This window comes from Cannabis sativa, chromosome 9 (assembly GCF_029168945.1).
Source record: "Cannabis sativa cultivar Pink pepper isolate KNU-18-1 chromosome 9, ASM2916894v1, whole genome shotgun sequence".
Lineage (NCBI taxonomy): Eukaryota > Viridiplantae > Streptophyta > Magnoliopsida > Rosales > Cannabaceae > Cannabis > Cannabis sativa.
In genome coordinates, this window is record NC_083609.1 from 61,355,527 (window position 1) to 61,375,748 (window position 20,222).

The following is a 20,222-nucleotide window of genomic DNA, read 5'->3' on the forward strand; positions in this document are numbered from 1 at the left end:
GTGGTAGTGGTGGTGGTGTTACTCGGTGGTGGTGGTGGTGGAGAAGGGTTGAGAGAGAGGGCTGAAGAAAGTTGAAGAGCTGAGAGTAAAAGTAGGGAAAATAGGTCGGTGGGGCCGGGTATTAATTATAGACTTATTAGTGGCGGGGTCCACCATTAATGCTCCGCCACTAATTGGTATTTAAAATTTTTTGAACTGAATAGGCGAGAATTTTTTCATCCACTTATTAGCGGCGGGCCCGCCACTAATAGTATAGGCGGCGGACCTCCGCCACTAATAATTTTTTTAAAAAATAAAATAAAAATGGAGTATTAGCGGCAGACCTTCGCCGCTAATAATTTTTTTAAAAAAAATAATAAAAATAGATTACTAGCGGCGAAATTTAGAGTCCGCCGCTAATACTGCCATTATTAGCGGCGGGTCATCTCTGCCGCTAATAATTTCGCCGCAAATGAACAAAATTATTGTTGTGATGCTCTTAAAAGTATTCATTCGTATTTTCAAGAAGATAAATTATTATAATTTTATTTTAAAAAAATTTTAATAAATAATATATTCCAAATATTAATTTTGATTATTTTTTATTTATTCAATTATATTTTTTTATTAATTTATTCCGATTTTGAATATTGTATAGCAAATGTGCCATTAATATATTCAATTTTCTTTTATATAATATTGAAGCAAATTTGCAAGGCAAAAGATAACTTTAAATTACTAATTGATAGATTGCAAACAAAAGATAGATTGCTCAAAATTAAAATTACATTTGAAAGTTTATGTGTGATTTGTGGCAGCCATTAAGAGACCATCCAACACCTCTTCTTTGGTTATTTAAACAGTAAAATAGTTTTAGATCCCCTTTAAAATTGGAGAACTTCGACTTCACTACAAGAAAATTACCCTATCTCGGGAGTTAAACCCACAAGACAGACCTATCTCGGTGGTTATCAATCGTCGAGAATCTAACTATCAGCAGTTGGGAACCACTGAGATAGGGTACCCTATCTCGACGGAACCACTGAGATAGGGGTGCCACATGCTCTCATATATATGTGCAATCTCGATATCTGAAACTGCCGAGATAGGGTACGAATCTCGGTAATTTAAAAGAAATTCCCAAGATTGCTATCCTATCTCTGCGGTTAAGAACCAACGAGATAGGTTAATAACGATGATTTTTTGACAACCACTGTAATTGATCTTAGGAGGAAAAAAAATATATTTTTAAAAAAATTTTCCCTTCACTATTATTCACGATATATACAAAGATATGTTGCACTACAATATTATCTAATAAAATTCATAATATATCAATTTACATAGATTTTGTAAATGGTTATAAGTATAACAACTACATGTTCTAACTATAAATCTAGCTAAGATTATACTTACTAGTAAAGAAAACAAAAGTAAAACTATGCTAAAAAATACTCAGTATAGTAGTTTACCCATTTTTCACGCACAGTATTAATATCATCCATTGTATAATCAGTCTTACTATCACACTGCAACATAAGAGTAAATCATATGTTAGTTTCTATTAAATTTAAAATAATATGTTAATTACTACTTACGTGTTTTGAAAGATATTCCTTTAGATCTTTTGCCATAATTAAATCTTTCATTAACTGCATGATAAACTGCACACAATATCATTAGGTTGTTTAGGAGCCTACATATACATATAATATGTATTAATATTTAATTTATATATAAAAAAATATCAAATGAAACACTTGTCAATTTTAGCCTCATACTTTTGAAAACTAAATTATTTTCTTACTCTTCCTCTTAGATTGAAAGCGTCATTTATGTCAAATGCCTTTAACAATGAAATAAAAATTCAATTAGACAATAAAATATAATTTATTAACAATATTGTAAGATTTGCATCTTAGACAATTTAATGTAAAACTTATGTTGTAACCACAATCATAGTGTCCTCCCTTGATCGCTACTAGCTGGATCGTAGAAATAACATACCTTGTTAATTGGAAAAATGACTATCTCTATCCAATATTGTCTGTAGAAATACATATTATGTCATTATTTATTATTGGAAAAATAAATAATTACAAATCAAAGAATAACACTATCACTCACTCGAAGTTATATATGGTACACATAAGAACATTCTTTTGTTTGCTACGCCTAAGTGTTTAGACAAAAATTTGCTCTGATTCTCAGTATTATGCATTTTTACATCAAACTTCGAAGGGTCTATAAAACTTTAGTACCCTATCTCAATAGTTTACTGGTGACCCATTGAGATCAGGTCCCCAATTTTTTTTCTAATTTATTTTTTAAAAATTCACCAATGTCGGTGGTTTCGTGTGTAACCGTCGAAATTGGTATCTAGCTCCGCAGTTACACACAGAACCGTTAAGATCAGGGTGGCGAGTTTGTCCAATTTTTTAGTAGTCATGACTACAGTGTAAGATTTTTTGAAGTGGATAATCGAGATGAGTAAAATGTCAAGATGTAAATGCTAGATTTATGCAGCAATAGTAGCTGCTGCCGTTTATCACATTTCACTACATGAAATGTCACTTTTACCAGCACAGTTCGTTACTGCGATAGTAAAAGTAATTTTTACCAGCGCATTTCGCAAACTGCGCTGGCAAAAAGATTAAAGTTTTACCAGCGTACATTTGCAGTGGCTAAAATCTAACTTTTACCAGTACATTTACGCGCTGGGAAAAGTCCTTTTTGCCAGCGCTTTTCATTTTATGCTGGTAAAAGTTCTAATACCAACATTGATTTGCCAATCCCTTTTGCCAACACATCATGGGTAAATTCTATTTTACCAGCACAATACCAACTTTTGTCAGCACAAAAATATGCTGGCAAAAGTGACATTTCTTGTAGTATTTGGGGATGTAGGAACTAATGCTAGTATTTTTGTATCAAAGTGTGTAATGCTTTCATGTAATTGTTAAGCAAATTAAATTTAAGATAAGAAGTAAGATTCATTTTCAGCTATCAAAACAACTTTCTGTTATAGGTAGAGAATGAATTGTTCAAGTATGTATTCATCAGATAGATCTTTTCAGGCCCAAAGAGTGTTATTAGTTTGTATATAATAAATTAATTATGGTTGAAATATATTAAAAAAAAAAATTATATTTAGATCAATAATTTTGAATCCATTTGACACGTAGTTTGTAGACTCAGTATTTAAATACATGCATATGCATGTGCGCGTACGTAGACAGTTGGTGCATGAATTAATTTTGACACGTGTTTATTTTGACCATATATTATATTATATTTCACTGACCGACCGAATTGCCTTATATTTTATATATTTCATTCAATTTTGTATTGGAAATGATAACATAAAATATTATTTGTCATTTTCAACGAATAATATTAATTATTGACTTCTAATTTATATTATTTTCATAGAGTTTTATTTTAAATTAAATTACTTTCTTAAATAATTAATATTAACTGTTTGATTATTTAAAAGGTATTAATATGGTTGTTCACACTTATGCTAATAATTAAGTATACTTAATTTATCTGGCATATATAGTATTATTTAGTGATCGAATTATCCTAATTGTATTAGAATCATGCTTATATATGGTTGATGCCAATTTTCAGTGAATTCGCGTCCTTGGCCCGTGATCAGGCTTTTCTTTAAGAAAAAAAAAAAAGAAAAGAAAAAGAAAAAAAAAATAATTTCTTTGCATTGGATCCCCTAATTAAAGCCAAGTTTACGGGTGCAAGCATATCATGGAATATTATCATAAAAAATAATATTAAAATTTTGTAATTATTATTTTTATCTATATCTTAATCATTTGTTAGTTATTCCTTAGCTTATATATATATGCACTGATTATTTCATATTTAAACACAAATAAAGAAACATGGCAAAGGAGACCACCAAATATTTTTCCAATGAAGAAAATAATAATGGCGATGAATCACTAGAATCGATTATATCTCAGCTACCCAAAGCCAATAGTTGGTCAAAATATGGTATAACCTTATACCAAAATTGTTGGTTTCCATCCAATATGATTCCCAACATCATCTCCTTTCAAAAACAATTCAAAGCCGAAGATGAAGATATAATCGTTGCTTCATTTCCTAAATCAGGCACCACTTGGCTCATTTCTCTTCTATTTTCCATTCTTAACCGCAACCAACACTATGATCAACACCCCTTGCTCTCCACAAACCCTCATGATCTTGTGCCTTCTTTAGAGTTTTCCATTTATTCCAATCCCAACTTCTATGACTTGAGTACTATGTCAAACCCTCGTTTGGTCTCCACACATATGCCATATGCATCTCTTTCTGATTCTATCAAGTCTTCTTCTAAGTCTCGTATTGTCTACATTAGTCGAAACCCTCTTGATGTCATCGTATCGTATTGGTATTATGTAAACGATCTTTCAGACCATAGTCACACAAACAAATGTACTATTGAAGATTTTGTGGACATGTTTTGTAGTGGAGAGAATAGTTTTGGGCCTTATTGGGATCATATTTTAGGGTTTTGGAAAGCAAGTTTGGACAACCCTAAAAAAGTATTATTTTTGAAGTATGAAGAGATGAAGAAGGATAGTATTGGTCAAGCTAAAAGGATTGCAAAGTTCATTGGGCTTCCTTTCACTCAAGAGGAAGAAAATAATAATGGAGTTATGGACCAAATATTGGAGATGTGTAGTTTTAATAAACTAAAAGATTTAAATGTGAATAAACAAGGCAAATTTAAGCCTCACCTAGATAATAAATTCTTCTTTAGAAAAGGGGAAACAGGTGATTGGATCAATCATCTTAGTCCATCTATGGTAGAGCGGGTGAACAAAATAACTCAAGAAAAATTGAATGGTTCTGGTCTATCATTCATTGAAAATATGGCCTAGCTTATAATATATATAATTTCTAGCTTATATTTATTTGAGTTATAATGTGTGTGTGCTTTGTATATTATGATCATTTGCAATAAATTAACATTATGTACTTGCATTACATAGTATAATGAGTATTATTATTAGCACATAATTAAGCTGTATTGGAGATGTATAGTAAAAGTGAAAGATAAGTATTAAAAGTCTTGTAAATGTTCAGAACTTCACATCAGCAAGGTATACATAATTAAACTTGGTTGGGTCCAAAAATTTGTAAATTAAGTTAAATGATACCAAAATTTTTTTGGGGGAAAATCTCGATTCCTAAGCATCAATTTGTTCTCTGGTTAGCAACATTGATTGTCTTTATCTCAAATCTAGACTTTTCAAATTTGGTATATGTTCAAACAATTATCTTTGGTTACTTTGTGGGAATTAATGTAGAGGAAAACAATATTGGGTCATATTATCTTTGATTGTCATTTTAGTAATAGTTGTTGAAGGAAATCAGGGAGTGGATTACCTGGAGGACTAAGCATCTATTTGGCAGCTTTAGTTAATTTGGAATCGTTACACTTACACTACAGGAACAAAAATAAATTTCTTTGGAATCATTACATCAATGTTAAAGTGTCTAGCCATTAGTAACAAGAAAATGAAAAACAGAGGAAAGGAAGGAGAGGAAGAAAGAGAGAGCAAAGATATGAGAAAATAAAATGAAGTCACCATTACAAAATAAAATAACATCATTGGCAAAGCAAAAGTGATTCATTTTCAGCTTCTCACATCGTTCAGAAAACGTAAAGTCTTCTCTTGCACCAACTTTCATCATAATTCTTGACAAATATTCTATTCTCAACACAAAAAGCAAAGGCGGCATCAGATTTCCTTGTCTCAGGCTACGCTTTGCTTCAAAAAAATCATGCATGGTCCCATTAATCAATAAACTGTATTTAGGAGTTCTCACTCATTTCATTATCAAATTAATGAAGTTAGCAGGAAAAGAACTGGCAAGATTTTGTGCCTAAGATGTGCAATGGTTTTTTGCTCTTGAGTCAGGATACCAGTTGGTGTCACTTGAGTTGTTGCTAGTGGAAAGATTGGCCTGAGCTTAGGGACGATTCTGAGTCTGTGTGCTAGTGCCATCTGATCTTAAAGAGCGTCTTGTGAAAGATTTATCAAAACGAAAAGAGCAATCTTGCACAGTATGACCAAATCGCAGGCATTGAGGGGGTCTGTTATTGTAGTTATCTAAGTTACCACTATTGTTCCCTCTGAAGGTGTTGGTGTTACCTCTACCAAAGGAATTTTGGATGGGATTAAGGACAGATTCATTGAACCTGCCAGCATTCCTGTTGTTGAACTGAGCATTTCCATTGGTGAAGGGTCTGAATCTTCGAAAGACAATATTGGCTTCAGCAATAGGATCTTATTCATGTGTCATTAGGTTGGCACTCAGATCAATCTCTTTGTTTGATTTCTCGATTCTCAATTGCGAAGCAAGGAGAAAAGCTTCAATCTCACCAACAGTGTAGTTCTTAACTCTGGTGTTCAATGAGATCACAAACGTGTCATATTCACTTGGGAGCCCCTTAAAGATGGCAGCTACATGATCACGATCAGAGAGAACTTCGCCTACTGAAGCAAGAAGATCCACAGTCTGCTTGACTTTAAGAAGGTACTCGTTAAGAGTCATCGAACCTTTTTTCAGATTCTGCAGCTTGGTTCAAAACTCCAAGATTTTTCGATGAGACTTGCAGAGTGAAGTGTTTCTCTAAGGAATTCCAAATCTGATGTGATGAATTACACCCAACCATTCTCGTCAGTAAACTTTCAGTCATGGATGAGAATAACCAAGACATCAAGAGCTGGTCTTGAACTTCCCATTATAAGTAAATCAGATTAACTCTGTTAGCTTGTCGTCTTCATTGCTCAAGAACTCAGCAGGAGGGGGTTCTTTGATGTATTTCAGCAGACAATCACCTCTAATTGCATCAAGAACTTGTTGCAGCTGCTTCCACAAAAGAAAGTTGTGATCATTCAATTTGATTGAAAAATTGTGATTGAGCATGACTCGTTCCTGATTTTGTCGATTTCTGACAAGAGCTCCATTGACAGCAGCTGTGTTCGAAGGATTTGCACCAGGGATCGCACCACCATTCCCAACAGTCGTCATGTTAGCAGTTAATGAAAGCTCCCTCCATCTTTTTTGGGAGTGCCCTTTTGCTAGAGCTATTTGGTTTGGTTATTCTTGAAAAGTTAAAACTAGTGATGCTAACTTTTTGAATTGGATAGTTGGCTAAATTGGTTCTTTAAGGAGGAGCATAGACCTAGCAGTATTCATTACCACCTCTTCTTGGGGGGGGGGGGCTGCAATTGTTTTTGAGAGCATTTGGAATGAGAGAAACAGCCTTGTCCACGATGGAAAATCAACTCCTCTTCTAGTTATTCTGAATCACATCAATAGAAGGCTTAATGAACTTGCCGAGGTTCATTTACCAGCTATTGCTTTGTTGTCCAAATGGCTTCCGCCTCCTACAGAATGGATGATGTGCAACAAAGATGTTGCAATTGGGGAATCTCAGTCGACTAGAGCAATGTGTTTAGCAATGAGGATGGAGTTATCACAAAAAATTTTACTTTTCGAATTGGTCATTTTGATCCTTTGGTAGGTGAAGTTGCTGCCCTTTGCAGGAGTGCAGAGGAAGCGGTTAAGCAAGGCTACAAGAATGTGATTTTTCATTGTGATTCAACTAATGTGGTGTTCACGGTGCAAAGGAAACGTTATGAGGTTCATAACCTGCACCACAACATCTAGGATCTAGTAAACAACTTCCTTTCCTCAGCTAACAATCTCAACCTCAAGGAGGTCCATTGGATCTCGAGAAAGTACAATGGTGTGACCCATTTTGTAGCTCAATAGGCAAATGAAACAATAGGTTTGGATTTATTGATTTGGCCAATTTTGACAGTTTCCTGCACACTAGTTTGGCAGATGGCTGTGTTTTAAATTCTAGTTTAGTTTAGTTCTTTCGTTGTATTCAATTTCGGTTTGTTAGTTTTATTTCTGTTATTGTTCTCTTTTTGGTGGGCTGCGTCCCTCTGTTCTTCTTTTTTTTTTTTTGTACCCTATCCCTTTTTGTGGTGGTCCTAGTTGCTCTTTAGGGCTCCATTTATAAAAAAAAAAAATGAACATTCTAACGAAAAAACTAAAGACATAGGTATTTTCTAGTAGTAAAGCATATTATTTAATGAGAAACAATAACATATTACATAAGGGATTTCAAGGGCATAGACATTACTTTTGGTAGCATACCATATTGTAATGTATCCTCGATAATTATTTCATACATGGTTCTTATAGCCAAAGAAAAAATAAAATTAAATAGAATAAAATTCATGATGGGGGGTTGAAGATTTATTTAAGTTATGAAAGTAAATATCTTAATAAACCCCACAATGCACACATATAAGTACTCCTAGCTTGATCATCAGTACTTGAGTAGATTTTATAGCTTCATAGAATCAATGTAATTTTTTCCATCAAGCTCACGTGAAAATAAACCCTTGAAATATTCTTTATTTGGCAATGTTCTGTATAGGGCAGGATTTTTTTCGTTGATCAAGCTTTTGGCTGGGCCTATCATTGAATCTACACTTATATTATGGAATGTGGCAACAGAGAGTCTTTCATGTGTAGAGTTTACTGTTGCTCTATGCTCAATACTACGATATATTCCATTTGTTAAAATCTGAAAAAATAAATAAATAAATAAAATTATTATTAATTAGACAATAAATGAATAATAATATATATATTATTAATTAGATTACCTCTAGTATATCTCCAATATTGACAACAAAAGCATTTGGGAGAGGGTTGATAGGGAGCCACATGCCATCTTTCTTGACTTGGAGGCCTTGTACTTGGTTGACATGAAGGAGAAAGGTAAGGCATCCCCCATCCGAGTGATGGGTGAGGCCTATAACTTTCTCTGGCTCGGGACATCGAGGGTAACAATTGATACTATAAAACTGCATTCCATCTTCAAATAAATTTGAAATTTCGTTGTTTTTGATTCCAAGAATCTTCTCCATCTGGCAAATTAGATCTCTGGCAAGCTTTGCCAGTTCTAATGAATAAATTTCCAAACTTTCCTTCAAAGTGGTAGGAAGGTTTGGAAACAAGTGAGGCTTCCTCAAAGCAAGTGGTAAGGTAAAAATCAATAAGTAATCATTCCAATCAAGCTTTTGTTCTTCGGTGAAAACGAAAGATTGTCCAAAGCCTTCTATGTCTCCCGGAAGCTGGCATAGCTTTTTCTTTTCTTCTACTGGCAAATTGAACAGCTCTTCAATTCCTTTCTTTACTTTCTCTATCAAAGAATCACTTATTCCATGGTTTACCAACTGCATGCATGCATGCAAAATATATTAATTATTTGAGAAATGAACTATACATATGAATTTTTGCTACTAAAAATTTACTTAAAGATTTAAGTACGTGCAACAAAATAAACTAGATAGATAATTACCTGGAAGAAGCCCCAGTCCTTGCAAGCTGAGTGGAGGTTAGAGAGTTCAGATTGATCATCAGCAAGAAACAGATTTTGGAAATTGATAACTGGGATTTGATCATCAAGAGAAACAAAATTGGTGATAACATTATTTGATTGACTATTTTGATGATGTTGAATGTATCTTGATGGGATGCTCACCATGTTTGGATCCTTTGCCAGTTCTTGAACACTTGGCACAACCAAACGAGAGCTGTTAAATTCCATTATTAATTAACTAATAATTCAAATCTTAATTAGCTCTAGATGTACGTATGATTTTGAAGATCTCGAGCTACTTAATTAGTGTAATAATATACAATAACATCTCCAATATCATCCTTATATATACATAATATTGTACATTATCGATCTAGGGCACATTATTATTAAATTAATAAAATTATATTAACACTAACACGTGTAACTAATCTATATAAATATATATTATGCACCACATGCTATTGCTTAAGCTTGTATTATATGTTATTATTATTATTTATTTTTGCCAAATCACTTTATTTAATTAGGAAATAAAACTTATTAATATCTACATCCTAATTAAAAATAAGCTTAACCAATTAATGAGTCCTAACAATAAAATTACAACTAACATGAAATAAATACTTAAAAATTCTAAATAAAACACCGAGCTCATTTTAATTCTACCAACAAAGCAAGAACTTTTGTTTGAAAAGCTGATACCAGAAAACCACGTACCAAATAGATTAGTTAGTAATTTCATAAAAATATTTTAGAGAGTAATTTTAAAATTATGACATATAAAATAATAATACAATAAATTTTAAAAAAGAGAATTGTAAAAAAATTTATATTGTTAAAGTTCTTGTATCCTTGAATATAAGTGAATGATATAAAAATACACATAAATATATAAAATTTAATTAACACATTATTTAAAGATAATATTAAATGAAAATAGGAATTTTTATTTAAATGCTAAAAACTTTCTAAAATATTATTTTGTCATGAAGAAAAAATTATCTTTGATATCTCTCCTTCAAACCATTTTTACATAGCAAAACACCATATATAGTACTAAACAAATCACATGAACACTTAAACAAACTACCACATACATGGTATAATAAACACAAGTAATATATATGATACAAAACAATATTCGTCATTGGCACCATAAAAATTTAAATTAAAAAACAATTAAAACTTTTTTAAAATTACTTAAATTTAAAAATTAATTATAGAAAAAAATTAATCGTTAACTTTAATATATATACATATATATGAAACATTTCTCAATCAGTATTAATTTTAAAAATAACAAATCATCACATTTTGATCCAATTACGAATAATAAAAGAAGAATTTGAAAATCTATGATTAATTTACCTACTTAATTAAAAAAAAACATAAAAGAATATATTTTTTTTACACTATATCAAAGTCAAAACTATGTTTAGATAAAAATATTTAAGTCAAACTCAATTTTTTTTTATCTTTGCTGAAAAAAAAAATTTTAATTTTTTTTTCCAGCTGATGAAATAATCCCAACACATATAATGTAAAAATACGAATATTTTTCTAATTAGATAGAAAAATTAAGTTTAAAAACTCATATTTTCTTAATACTACATATTCATGAGTAATACCTATTAAAAGTGCATCAATATATATATTTATATTAAGAAAAAAAATATATCAAAATTAATAATATATAAACTATACAAATGTAAAATTTTAATTAAAAAGGATATTAATTCACTATACTGTATAAATGCAGATTTAAAACAATCAATACAGTAGGAAACCAAATTAATAATATTGGGAAATTTACAATGTATATTGACTTTTCCAATTTTATTATATTTTTACTGTGTCACAGAATAATTTATAATTTTACTGTCTTTTTTAATATTGTGTACCAACTTTTTTAAAAAATTTTGTTTTGTCAATTTTATTCCTATATATGTATCTTTTAAGAGAGATTATTATTCATTTTTATTGTATAAAAAAGTGTAAAAGAAAAGCTTTTGTCTAAATGATGATTAAAGCTAAGACCCATGATAACTCTTCCCTCATTCATACACATAATATAAGATATCATCACCACATTTTTTCTTTTTTGATTTTTTTTTTTTTAAATTTAGACAACAACCCGCGTGATCTCCTTCTCCCTGAAACTTCTAATTCTTTCCACAGTACTCTACTCAAGAAAATATATATGTATGTATATATCTATATTCTTCTTGAGCTAAATACACATATATATATATATATTTTCAGCAAAGCAAACCAATGAATAATGAATGTATTTATGTTGTTTTTTAGTTGTTTTAAGGTTTTATTTTTTGCTGTAGATATTTTGGTTTTTTTTTTTCTGATTTATGTCTCTTGCTCATTTTTTTTGTTATTGTTATCTATTTCGTATTTTTGTTTTTTTATTATATGCATATTTTTTATGTTTTTAACAGTTATTGTTATGTTGTTCTAGTTTGTTCTTTTGAGTAATTTTTTTTTAAAAAAAAAAGGCTGAGTACACGTTTCTCCAAACTCAATACTTATTGCTCTTCTCATCTTCATCATCTTCAAAATTTCTACTTCTTCTTAAGCTTCTCTTTTTCATTTTTTTTCTTCATTTATTTAAAAAATTGATCCATGTTTTTTCAATCGTGGCTACCATTTTTTCTTGCTCTTCTCATCTTTAAAAAAAAAATTAACTTCTTAAGCTTTTTTTTCATTTTTTTTTCACATATTCAGTGTCAGATATTACATTGGGATTTTGTTCATCACTCCCTAATTTTTTTAAATTTTATATATATTGTTGTTCTGTATGTGCTATTCGGTATTAATTAAGTATTATATATTTCATTTTTATATTTTTTAACGGTTATTTTTTTTATTGTTCTAGATTGTTTTTTAATGTATTAGTGTAAGAGGAAATTTTTCAAGGTGAAAGTTCACTTTCGTGATATTATAGAAGTCCTCACTGGCAAAAGAGTTACTGAGATATAGTATTTTTTGTGATTTTATTTGGTTATTTTGTTTTGTAGTTTTACTGTTGTTTTACAATTATTTTATTTTATTTTTTATGTTATTGTTCTAGGATTGGATCTTAAATACTTACATTTTGACTAGAATAATAGTTATTTTTCAGCTATTTTGGTGTTACTCTGGTAGTTTAAACCGTAGGTATTGAAAATGAAGGTTTCCTATTTGTTTTGGAGTGTGTACAGTGTCAAAAAAATTAAGGTTATAAGGACTGTAATTTTGTAAAAATTTCTGTGACAGTATTAATGTATTTCTAAAATATAGTATTTTTGTAAGTTTTCTTTAAAAGTAATTAAATATATATATAATGTAATTTTAAATTAGGAAAAATAAGATGTGAAAAGAGGAGGAGGATCTGCTGTCACATGTATATATATTGTTTATTATAAATTAATATCCCCAAAAAATATATTTATTATTGATATGCATGTGTTTTATAGGTAGGAAAAATACACGAGGATAATGTGGTCATGAGTAATATTGATATTATTTTACTACAAACTAGAACATGGATCCAATTAATTGATAAGATCATGTTATTATATATATACAGATTTAATTAAGTTCACTGATTAATAGGTGCCCAATGTTGGGTCTGTAGCCGTTGTTTTCTTTCTAACTATTTTCTTATCTTTTAACTGTCTTCTTCTTCTTGCTTTTCAAAAAATCAAATCATAACTGTTCCCTCCAATCCTTCTATTTACCGGAATCATCTTCACTCACCGTTCTCTGCCTGTCCGCCTGCCACCATGGATTCTCTATCCCATGATATCAATTCCACACTTTCCCTTACAGATGAGGAACGTTCAATTTTCTGTATACCTGACTACACTTCACCGAGTATTGAAACACACCAGCCCTCTTTGATTGCTAAGGTTCTCACACACCAGAATATATACAAGCAGAATTTCATTGACCAAATGTCGGGCCATTGGCAAGGACGCTTCCGGGTTTTAATCACTGAATACAAAGGAGATGATGGGCTCTTCCACATTAAGTTCGGTTGCGAAGGGGATAGAAGACGAGTCCTTATTAAAGAGCCTTGGCACTTTCAGAATCATCTCATTGTTCTTCGCGCGCCAGATGCTCTGCAAAATGTCTCAAAAGAAGACTTGGTTTTCACTCCTTTTTGGGTACAAATTTATCGACTTCCTTTTCTTAGCAAAACAAAAGTGTTAGCCGAAGCACTTGGTAACATTATTGGAGAGTTTATTGAAGTCTTTGATGATTCAACCAATGAGGGTTGGGGCCCCTTTTTACGAGTTCGTGTCAAGCTTTGTACTACCAAACCACTCTTGCGAGGTCATATGATCCGGCTGCCCAAAGTTAAAGATGAGTTTTGGGTGGACTTTCGCTATGAAAGGCTTCCGGAATTCTGTTTTGAGTGTGGTTGCCTTGGACACCCCTTTGAGCGTTGTATTGCCTTCATGGAGCGTATGGATAGCGGTAATGAGGATGACTTTGAATATGGGCCATGGATGAAGGGCGCAAAACTTCCAACACACAACTATGATCGGTACCGGACTGATTTTGCTAAGGGAAATGCTTGGCCACTCCTCACCCGTTTGGCTCGAACTACTCTCACATCTACACTTCCGGCACTGCATACTAGACGCTCAGCCCCTCCCCCGGTTCTCATTGATGGAGAATCTTCTCAAAATCCACTCACTCTGCATCAACATCTTGCCAACCCGACTACCATTACATCTCCAATGTCTAGTCTCACAACCTCACACTCTGTTTTGACACCCACATCAGGTACTTCTACCGCTCCTTTTCCCATTACCCATGCAAACTCCACTAATCTCAGTAACACTGCCTTCCCAAATAACCCTGCTAACACTTTGCCAAATACTCAATGTGCCACTTCCACAACTCCCCACTCTACCCGACTACCTTTCCCACCAGCATCATCACTCACAAACCAGCAATTGCATCCCTCTCAATCTATCACTACCACACATACTATCACTAGCCAAATGCCTCTTTCACCAGCATTCCCTTTGCCAAACCAGCACCCTGTTATATCCTCTTTTCCACCTGCTGTAAGTTCATGCTTTCAAGCACATTCCTCCACACTTCTGGCCAATTCTGGTGCCAATAAAGGCAAGCAAAAATTACACCATGATAGCAATATAAACCAGCAACCATCTCATACTCTCACTCATCCTACACCCTCTCCTGCTGCAATAAATGTAACCCATAAAAACATTGTTGCTGACCTCTCCCATGTCTACATACCGGACCTTCACAATAATACCTTTGCCACCTATCCCCCACCACTTCACCCCTCACCTACAAACACTAGCCTTGCCTCTCCCATACTCACCATGCCCCAAGAGCACCTCCCTACCTATACACAGGCCACGGTTTCACTTGGAAAAGAGAATCAGCCCCCACCTACCACTTACAAACGACACAATGACTCCTTATCCATGAGGAAATTTTTGAAGAGATGTCGCAACGCACAAGGAATTTCATCCTCTACTTTGTCAAGAGACGATGATATTGAGACTTTAGTTTCCGATTTTGAGGATTCTATTTTCTCCCATGACTCAACTGCGGAGGTTGCAAGGCAACCCCGCAACTCGCCATGAAAATAATCAGCTGGAATGTACGGGGTTTGGGGAACCCGAGTGCATTCCGTCACCTTCGATTGCTTGTCCAACAGCAATCGCCCCATATTTTGTTTCTTATGGAAACAAAACTGCCTGTTAACTCTATTAATCGTGTGCGACAATCTCTGTGTTTTCCAAATGGTCTCGAATCGCCTCGTATTGGTCTTCGTGGTGGTCTCTTACTTCTTTGGAAAGATGAGGTGAACATCTCTCTCCTTAATATGGGTCCTACTTATTTTGATTGCTACATGGCGATTCTCAATGGGCCAACTATACACCTTACTTGCTTCTACGGTGCACCCGAAGTTTCTAATAGACAAGCGTCATGGACTTTGTTGGAACGACTTGCGGATGTTGCTCCTCAACTCCCTTGGTTTGTTATTGGCGACTTCAATGAAATTCTTTCCAACAATAATAAAGCCGGAGGGGCTCTCCGTAGTGAATCTCAAATGGATGCCTTTCGAAAAGCTCTTGACAAGGGCTGTCTCCGTGAAACATTGGTTGATGGCGATCCTTACACTTGGGCTAAAAACCGAACTGCTCCCAACACCTTAAAAGAACGTCTCGATTGGTGCTTCGTAAACAGCCACTGGGATTCCTTTTTTGATAGTCCTCATGTTTGTCATCTTGATTACTTTCAATCGGATCATCGCGCCATTAGTGCCTCCTTCCAACTACTTTCTTCTCAGCCCAGCAACAGTAAGCGTAAAAGTCGTTTCAGATTTGAAAAAATGTGGCTCTCCGACCCCGAAAGTAAAGATATCATTGCTGCAACTTGGTCTAATTTTGATTCCCATGACCCGATCTCTGCTGTTATGTCTAATCTAAATCTTTGTGCTGAAAAGCTCCAACAATGGCACACTCATAAGTATGGGAAAATGAAGAGAAACATCAAGGCTTGTCAAACCAAAGTTGAGCAGCTCAATAACTCTCCCTCCCAAACCGGCACTCACTTTAATGATCTAAAGCATGCTGAATCTATTTTGGATGAGTTATTAGAGCAAGAGGAAGTGTATTGGCAGCAGCGTTCTCGTGTCGATTGGCTTGCTTGTGGTGATAAAAATACTAAGTTTTTTCATGCAAAAGCAAATGCAAGGAAGACCAACAACCGCATTAAGTTTCTCTACAATGATATGGGCGGTAAGGCTACTTCTAATGCTGAGATTTCTTCCATTGTCCATAGCTATTTTGCTGACATTTTCACTGCTGGTCCTATTGATGATAATGCTCTTGAGCACACTCTCGGCTGTATTCCCACCTTGGTAACTGCTACTCACAATGACTCCTTGCTTGCTCCATTCACTACGTTAGATGTTGAAAATGCTCTTAAAGATATGAGTGCGGACAAGAGCCCGGGAATTGACGGAATGTCGGCCATGTTTTATCAACAACATTGGTCCATTGTTGGTGATCTTGTATCTCGTGCCGTTTTGAATATTCTTAACAATGGTGCTGACCCTTCAAGCTTCAACCACACTTTAATCACTCTCATCCCGAAATTAAAGAAGCCGCATCATGTTAAGGACTTTCGGCCGATTAGCCTTTGCAACGTCATCTCAAAACTGGTTACGAAAATGATAGTTGCAAGATTCAAGGTGGTGCTTCCTCTGGTTATCTCTGAAACTCAGAGTGCTTTTCTAGCAAATCGTTTGATTACAGACAACGTCTTGGTTGCTTTTGAGTTAGTCCATGCTATTAAGAATAAGACATCTGGGCGCCATGGTATTGCCTCTCTCAAGCTTGATATGAGTAAGGCATTTGATAGAGTTGAATGGATTTTCATTAAAGAAGTTATGAAGAAAATGGGGTTTGCTAGTGGTTGGATTACACTTATCATGAATTGTCTTACCACTAACAAGTTCTCTTTTCTTATCAATGGTGAAGTGACTGGCTCTTTGGTTCCTACAAGGGGGTTACGGCAAGGCTGCCCATTATCTCCTTATCTGTTCTTAATATGTGCTGAAGGCTTATCTAGATTATTGCAACATGAGCAAGACCAAGGCAATCTTCATGGTTTCAGACTTACACGAAGGGCTCCCATGATCTCACATTTACTCTTTGCTGATGATAGCCTCCTGTTTTGTCAAGCTGATGAAAGTTCATGCCTAGCAATCAAGAGGGTGTTAGATACTTACCATAAAGCTTCTGGCCAATTCATTAATCGGGACAAGTCTGTTATGTCTTTTTCTCCAAACACAACATTGGCTGCCCAGATTTCCTTTCATCGACACCTCTCAATGCCGATCAGTGAATGTCATGAGCGATACCTTGGCCTTCCATCCTATTCCGGTCGGGATAAGAAGGAACTTTTTAGCCATATCAAAGAGCGAATTTGGAAACTCATGCAATCTTGGAGTGAAAAACTATTCTCAGCTGGGGGTCGGGAGGTCCTACTTAAAGCAGTGGTTCAATCTATCCCTACATATGCTATGAGTTGTTTCCGATTGCCAGTATACTTTTGCAATCAACTTGAAAGTATGATGGCGAATTTTTGGTGGGGATTGAATGAAAATGGCTCTAAGATTCATTGGCGCTCATGGAACTTGCTTTGTAAAACTAAGGGTGAAGGTGGAATGGGTTTTCGGTCTTTTATTCAATTTAACCAAGCCCTTCTCGCTAAGCAAGCTTGGAGGATCATTGAGTACCCAAATTCACTCCTTAGTACACTTCTCAAGAGCAAATATTTCCCTCACAACTCGTTTCTTGAGGCTAGTATGGGACATTCTCCTTCTCTTACATGGCAAGGGATTCGTTGGGGTCGTGAGTTATTGGTTCATGGTTTAAGATGGAAAATAGGTGAAGGCCGAACAATAAGAAGTGGTTTTGATCCTTGGCTCCCTGGCCATTCATCCTTCATACCGATCACATACTCGGGACCACCTAATGGTGTGGTGGCTAATCTTATCACTGATGAGAGGCAATGGAATATCCCTTTGCTACAACAATATTTTAGTCCTCTCGACATTGAAAAGATCCTCACCTTACCATTGAGCTACTTTCCCACAAGAGATAAGCTTATTTGGCATCATCATTCTTCAGGCTATTTTACGGTTCAAAGTGCTTATCACCTTGCAACTTCATTGGATAACGAAGACCTTTGCTCCAGTTCCACTTCGGCTGTACAGTGGTGGAAACTTTTCTGGTCTCTCCAAATTCCTCAAAAGGTTAAAATCTTTGCTTGGCGTGTTATCCATGATGCTTTACCTGTTGCTACATCGCTTGTTCGACGAAAAATCATCAATGATTCCACATGCTCCATTTGCAAACAAGCTTGGGAATCAACAGGACATGCCCTCTTCGGTTGTAAATATGCTAAGGCTGTTTGGCGATCGTTCAATTTCAGTTTTAATTGGTCAGCGGCTATTGCAATGAGAAACGGAGATTACTTGCTGCATCTTTCATCATTATACTCCAAAGCTGAATTGGAACAACTCTTTTGTACGATGTGGGCAATTTGGGGCGAAAGGAACAAAGTGGTTCATGGTAAGGTTGCAAGACGTGCTACTGACTTGGCTGTGTTTGCATCAGTTTTTCTGCAGAATTTTCGAGCGGCTCAACACAAAACTGCTGATGCAGCAGCCTCGTCTGCTGTCCCAGGTCCTTCACAGCAGCCTCCCACGACTCAAACTGCTGCTGCTGCTTTATCCCCTTGGCGTCCACCTGCTACTGCTGGCTATAAACTCAACACAGACGCAGCAGCCCAGAATTCCTCAAATACCATTGGTGTAGGTGCGGTTCTTCGAGATGAATTTGGTTCGGTTACTGCTGCCCTCTCTATGCCGATTGTGGGGAATTTTAAATCTCACGAAATGGAGGCCAAAGCTCTTTTTCACAGTCTCAGTTGGGCTCTACAACATCAATTACCTATTACAGATATCGAGACTGATGCTCTTATGGTGGTCAATGCCTTGAAAGCTCCCTTCAATTCAAATTCCGAATTCTCAGATTTAATTAGTGATGTTTTTAGTCTTTTATCCTTTTTCCCAAGTGTAAATGTATCACATGTCTATCGTTCTGCAAATAATGCAGCGCATGGGCTAGCTAAATTTGCATTAGGGCTGGATGAGGCTTGTACTTGGTTGGAGATTATTCCTCCGCCTATATACTCGGTTATTGTAAACGAATCTTGATTGGTTAATAATAACTAAGTATTTTCCCTCAAAAAAAAAAAAAAATATACAGATTTAATTAATTAACTGCAAAGATCCCTTGGCTTAAGGAATATGCTAAGAAATTTGAGAGACATCAATATATAATAGTATATATTTAATAATATATTGTAATTAATAAGAACTTCTTAAACGAGCTTAATTATATAATTTAATTAATTAATATGCTTCTACATGCTAGCTGTCACTTTCTTATAAATTACTGATTGAGATATGATATTTTCGAGGAATTGTATTATATTGATAATATTATTTCAAGATAGTCAATTAGTAAATCAACTATATGAGAGTTACGTGGCGAGTCACGTAAATATTAGTTTTATTTTAAATTTTAGTGGTTTTTGTTTAAAAATTTAGTGACTAATTGTAAATTATGTTATAAACTATATGTTTTATAAAACTAATTGTTAAAATGTCATAATTGTATATAAACCTATAATATAAAGACATTGTTAAGAATGTTATAATTGTGTATATTAATATTTGTTAATTTTTTATTTATTTGTTAACGTTTAACTAATAAAAAAATATCAAAAATTGGGATTTACGTTTGTTATGTTAGAGAGATATGTGGCTAAGATGATTTTTTTTAATTTAAAAAAAGATTGTTTAATTTTTTGGGTTTAATTATTAGGTTTAAACGTATAAAAAAGATTGTTGAATTTTTTGGGTTTAATATTAATATTTGTTAATTTTTTATTTATTTGTTAACGTTTAACTAACAAAAAAAATGTCAAAAATTGGGGATATATGGTTTGTTATGTTAGAGAGATATGTGGATAAGATGATTTTTTTTAATTTAAAAAAAGATTGTTTAATATTATTGAGTTTAAACGTTTAAAATAAATTGTTTAATTTTTTGGCTTTAATTATTTATATATTTTTGAAAGTTAACGGGAGGATCAAACCTGCTAACATCGTTAAATTTAACAGAATATTCTTTTATTTTTAAAGTATATTCTGTTAAACCAAGAAATACCA

At 33.9% G+C, this 20,222-nt stretch overlaps 2 protein-coding genes across 2 annotated transcripts; one reads left to right on the forward strand and one right to left on the reverse strand.

Annotated features, from left to right (window-relative positions):
- Positions 1–3,881: 3,881 nt before the first annotated feature.
- Positions 3,882–4,886, forward strand: LOC115724046 (cytosolic sulfotransferase 5-like). The gene has a single exon (XM_030653500.2). It carries the CDS (start codon positions 3,882–3,884, stop codon positions 4,884–4,886), a length of 1,005 nt encoding a protein of 334 aa, XP_030509360.2.
- A 3,140-nt stretch (positions 4,887–8,026) lies between these two features.
- Positions 8,027–9,833, reverse strand: LOC115723333 (protein SRG1-like). Its single transcript, XM_030652766.2, has 3 exons — positions 9,404–9,833; positions 8,706–9,278; positions 8,027–8,623 (listed from the first exon to the last, which is right to left on the reverse strand). The coding sequence occupies exons 1-3, from the start codon at positions 9,650–9,652 to the stop codon at positions 8,381–8,383; spliced, it is 1,065 nt and encodes a 354-aa protein (XP_030508626.2). The 5' UTR covers positions 9,653–9,833; the 3' UTR covers positions 8,027–8,380.
- Between the last annotated feature and the right edge of the window lie 10,389 nt (positions 9,834–20,222).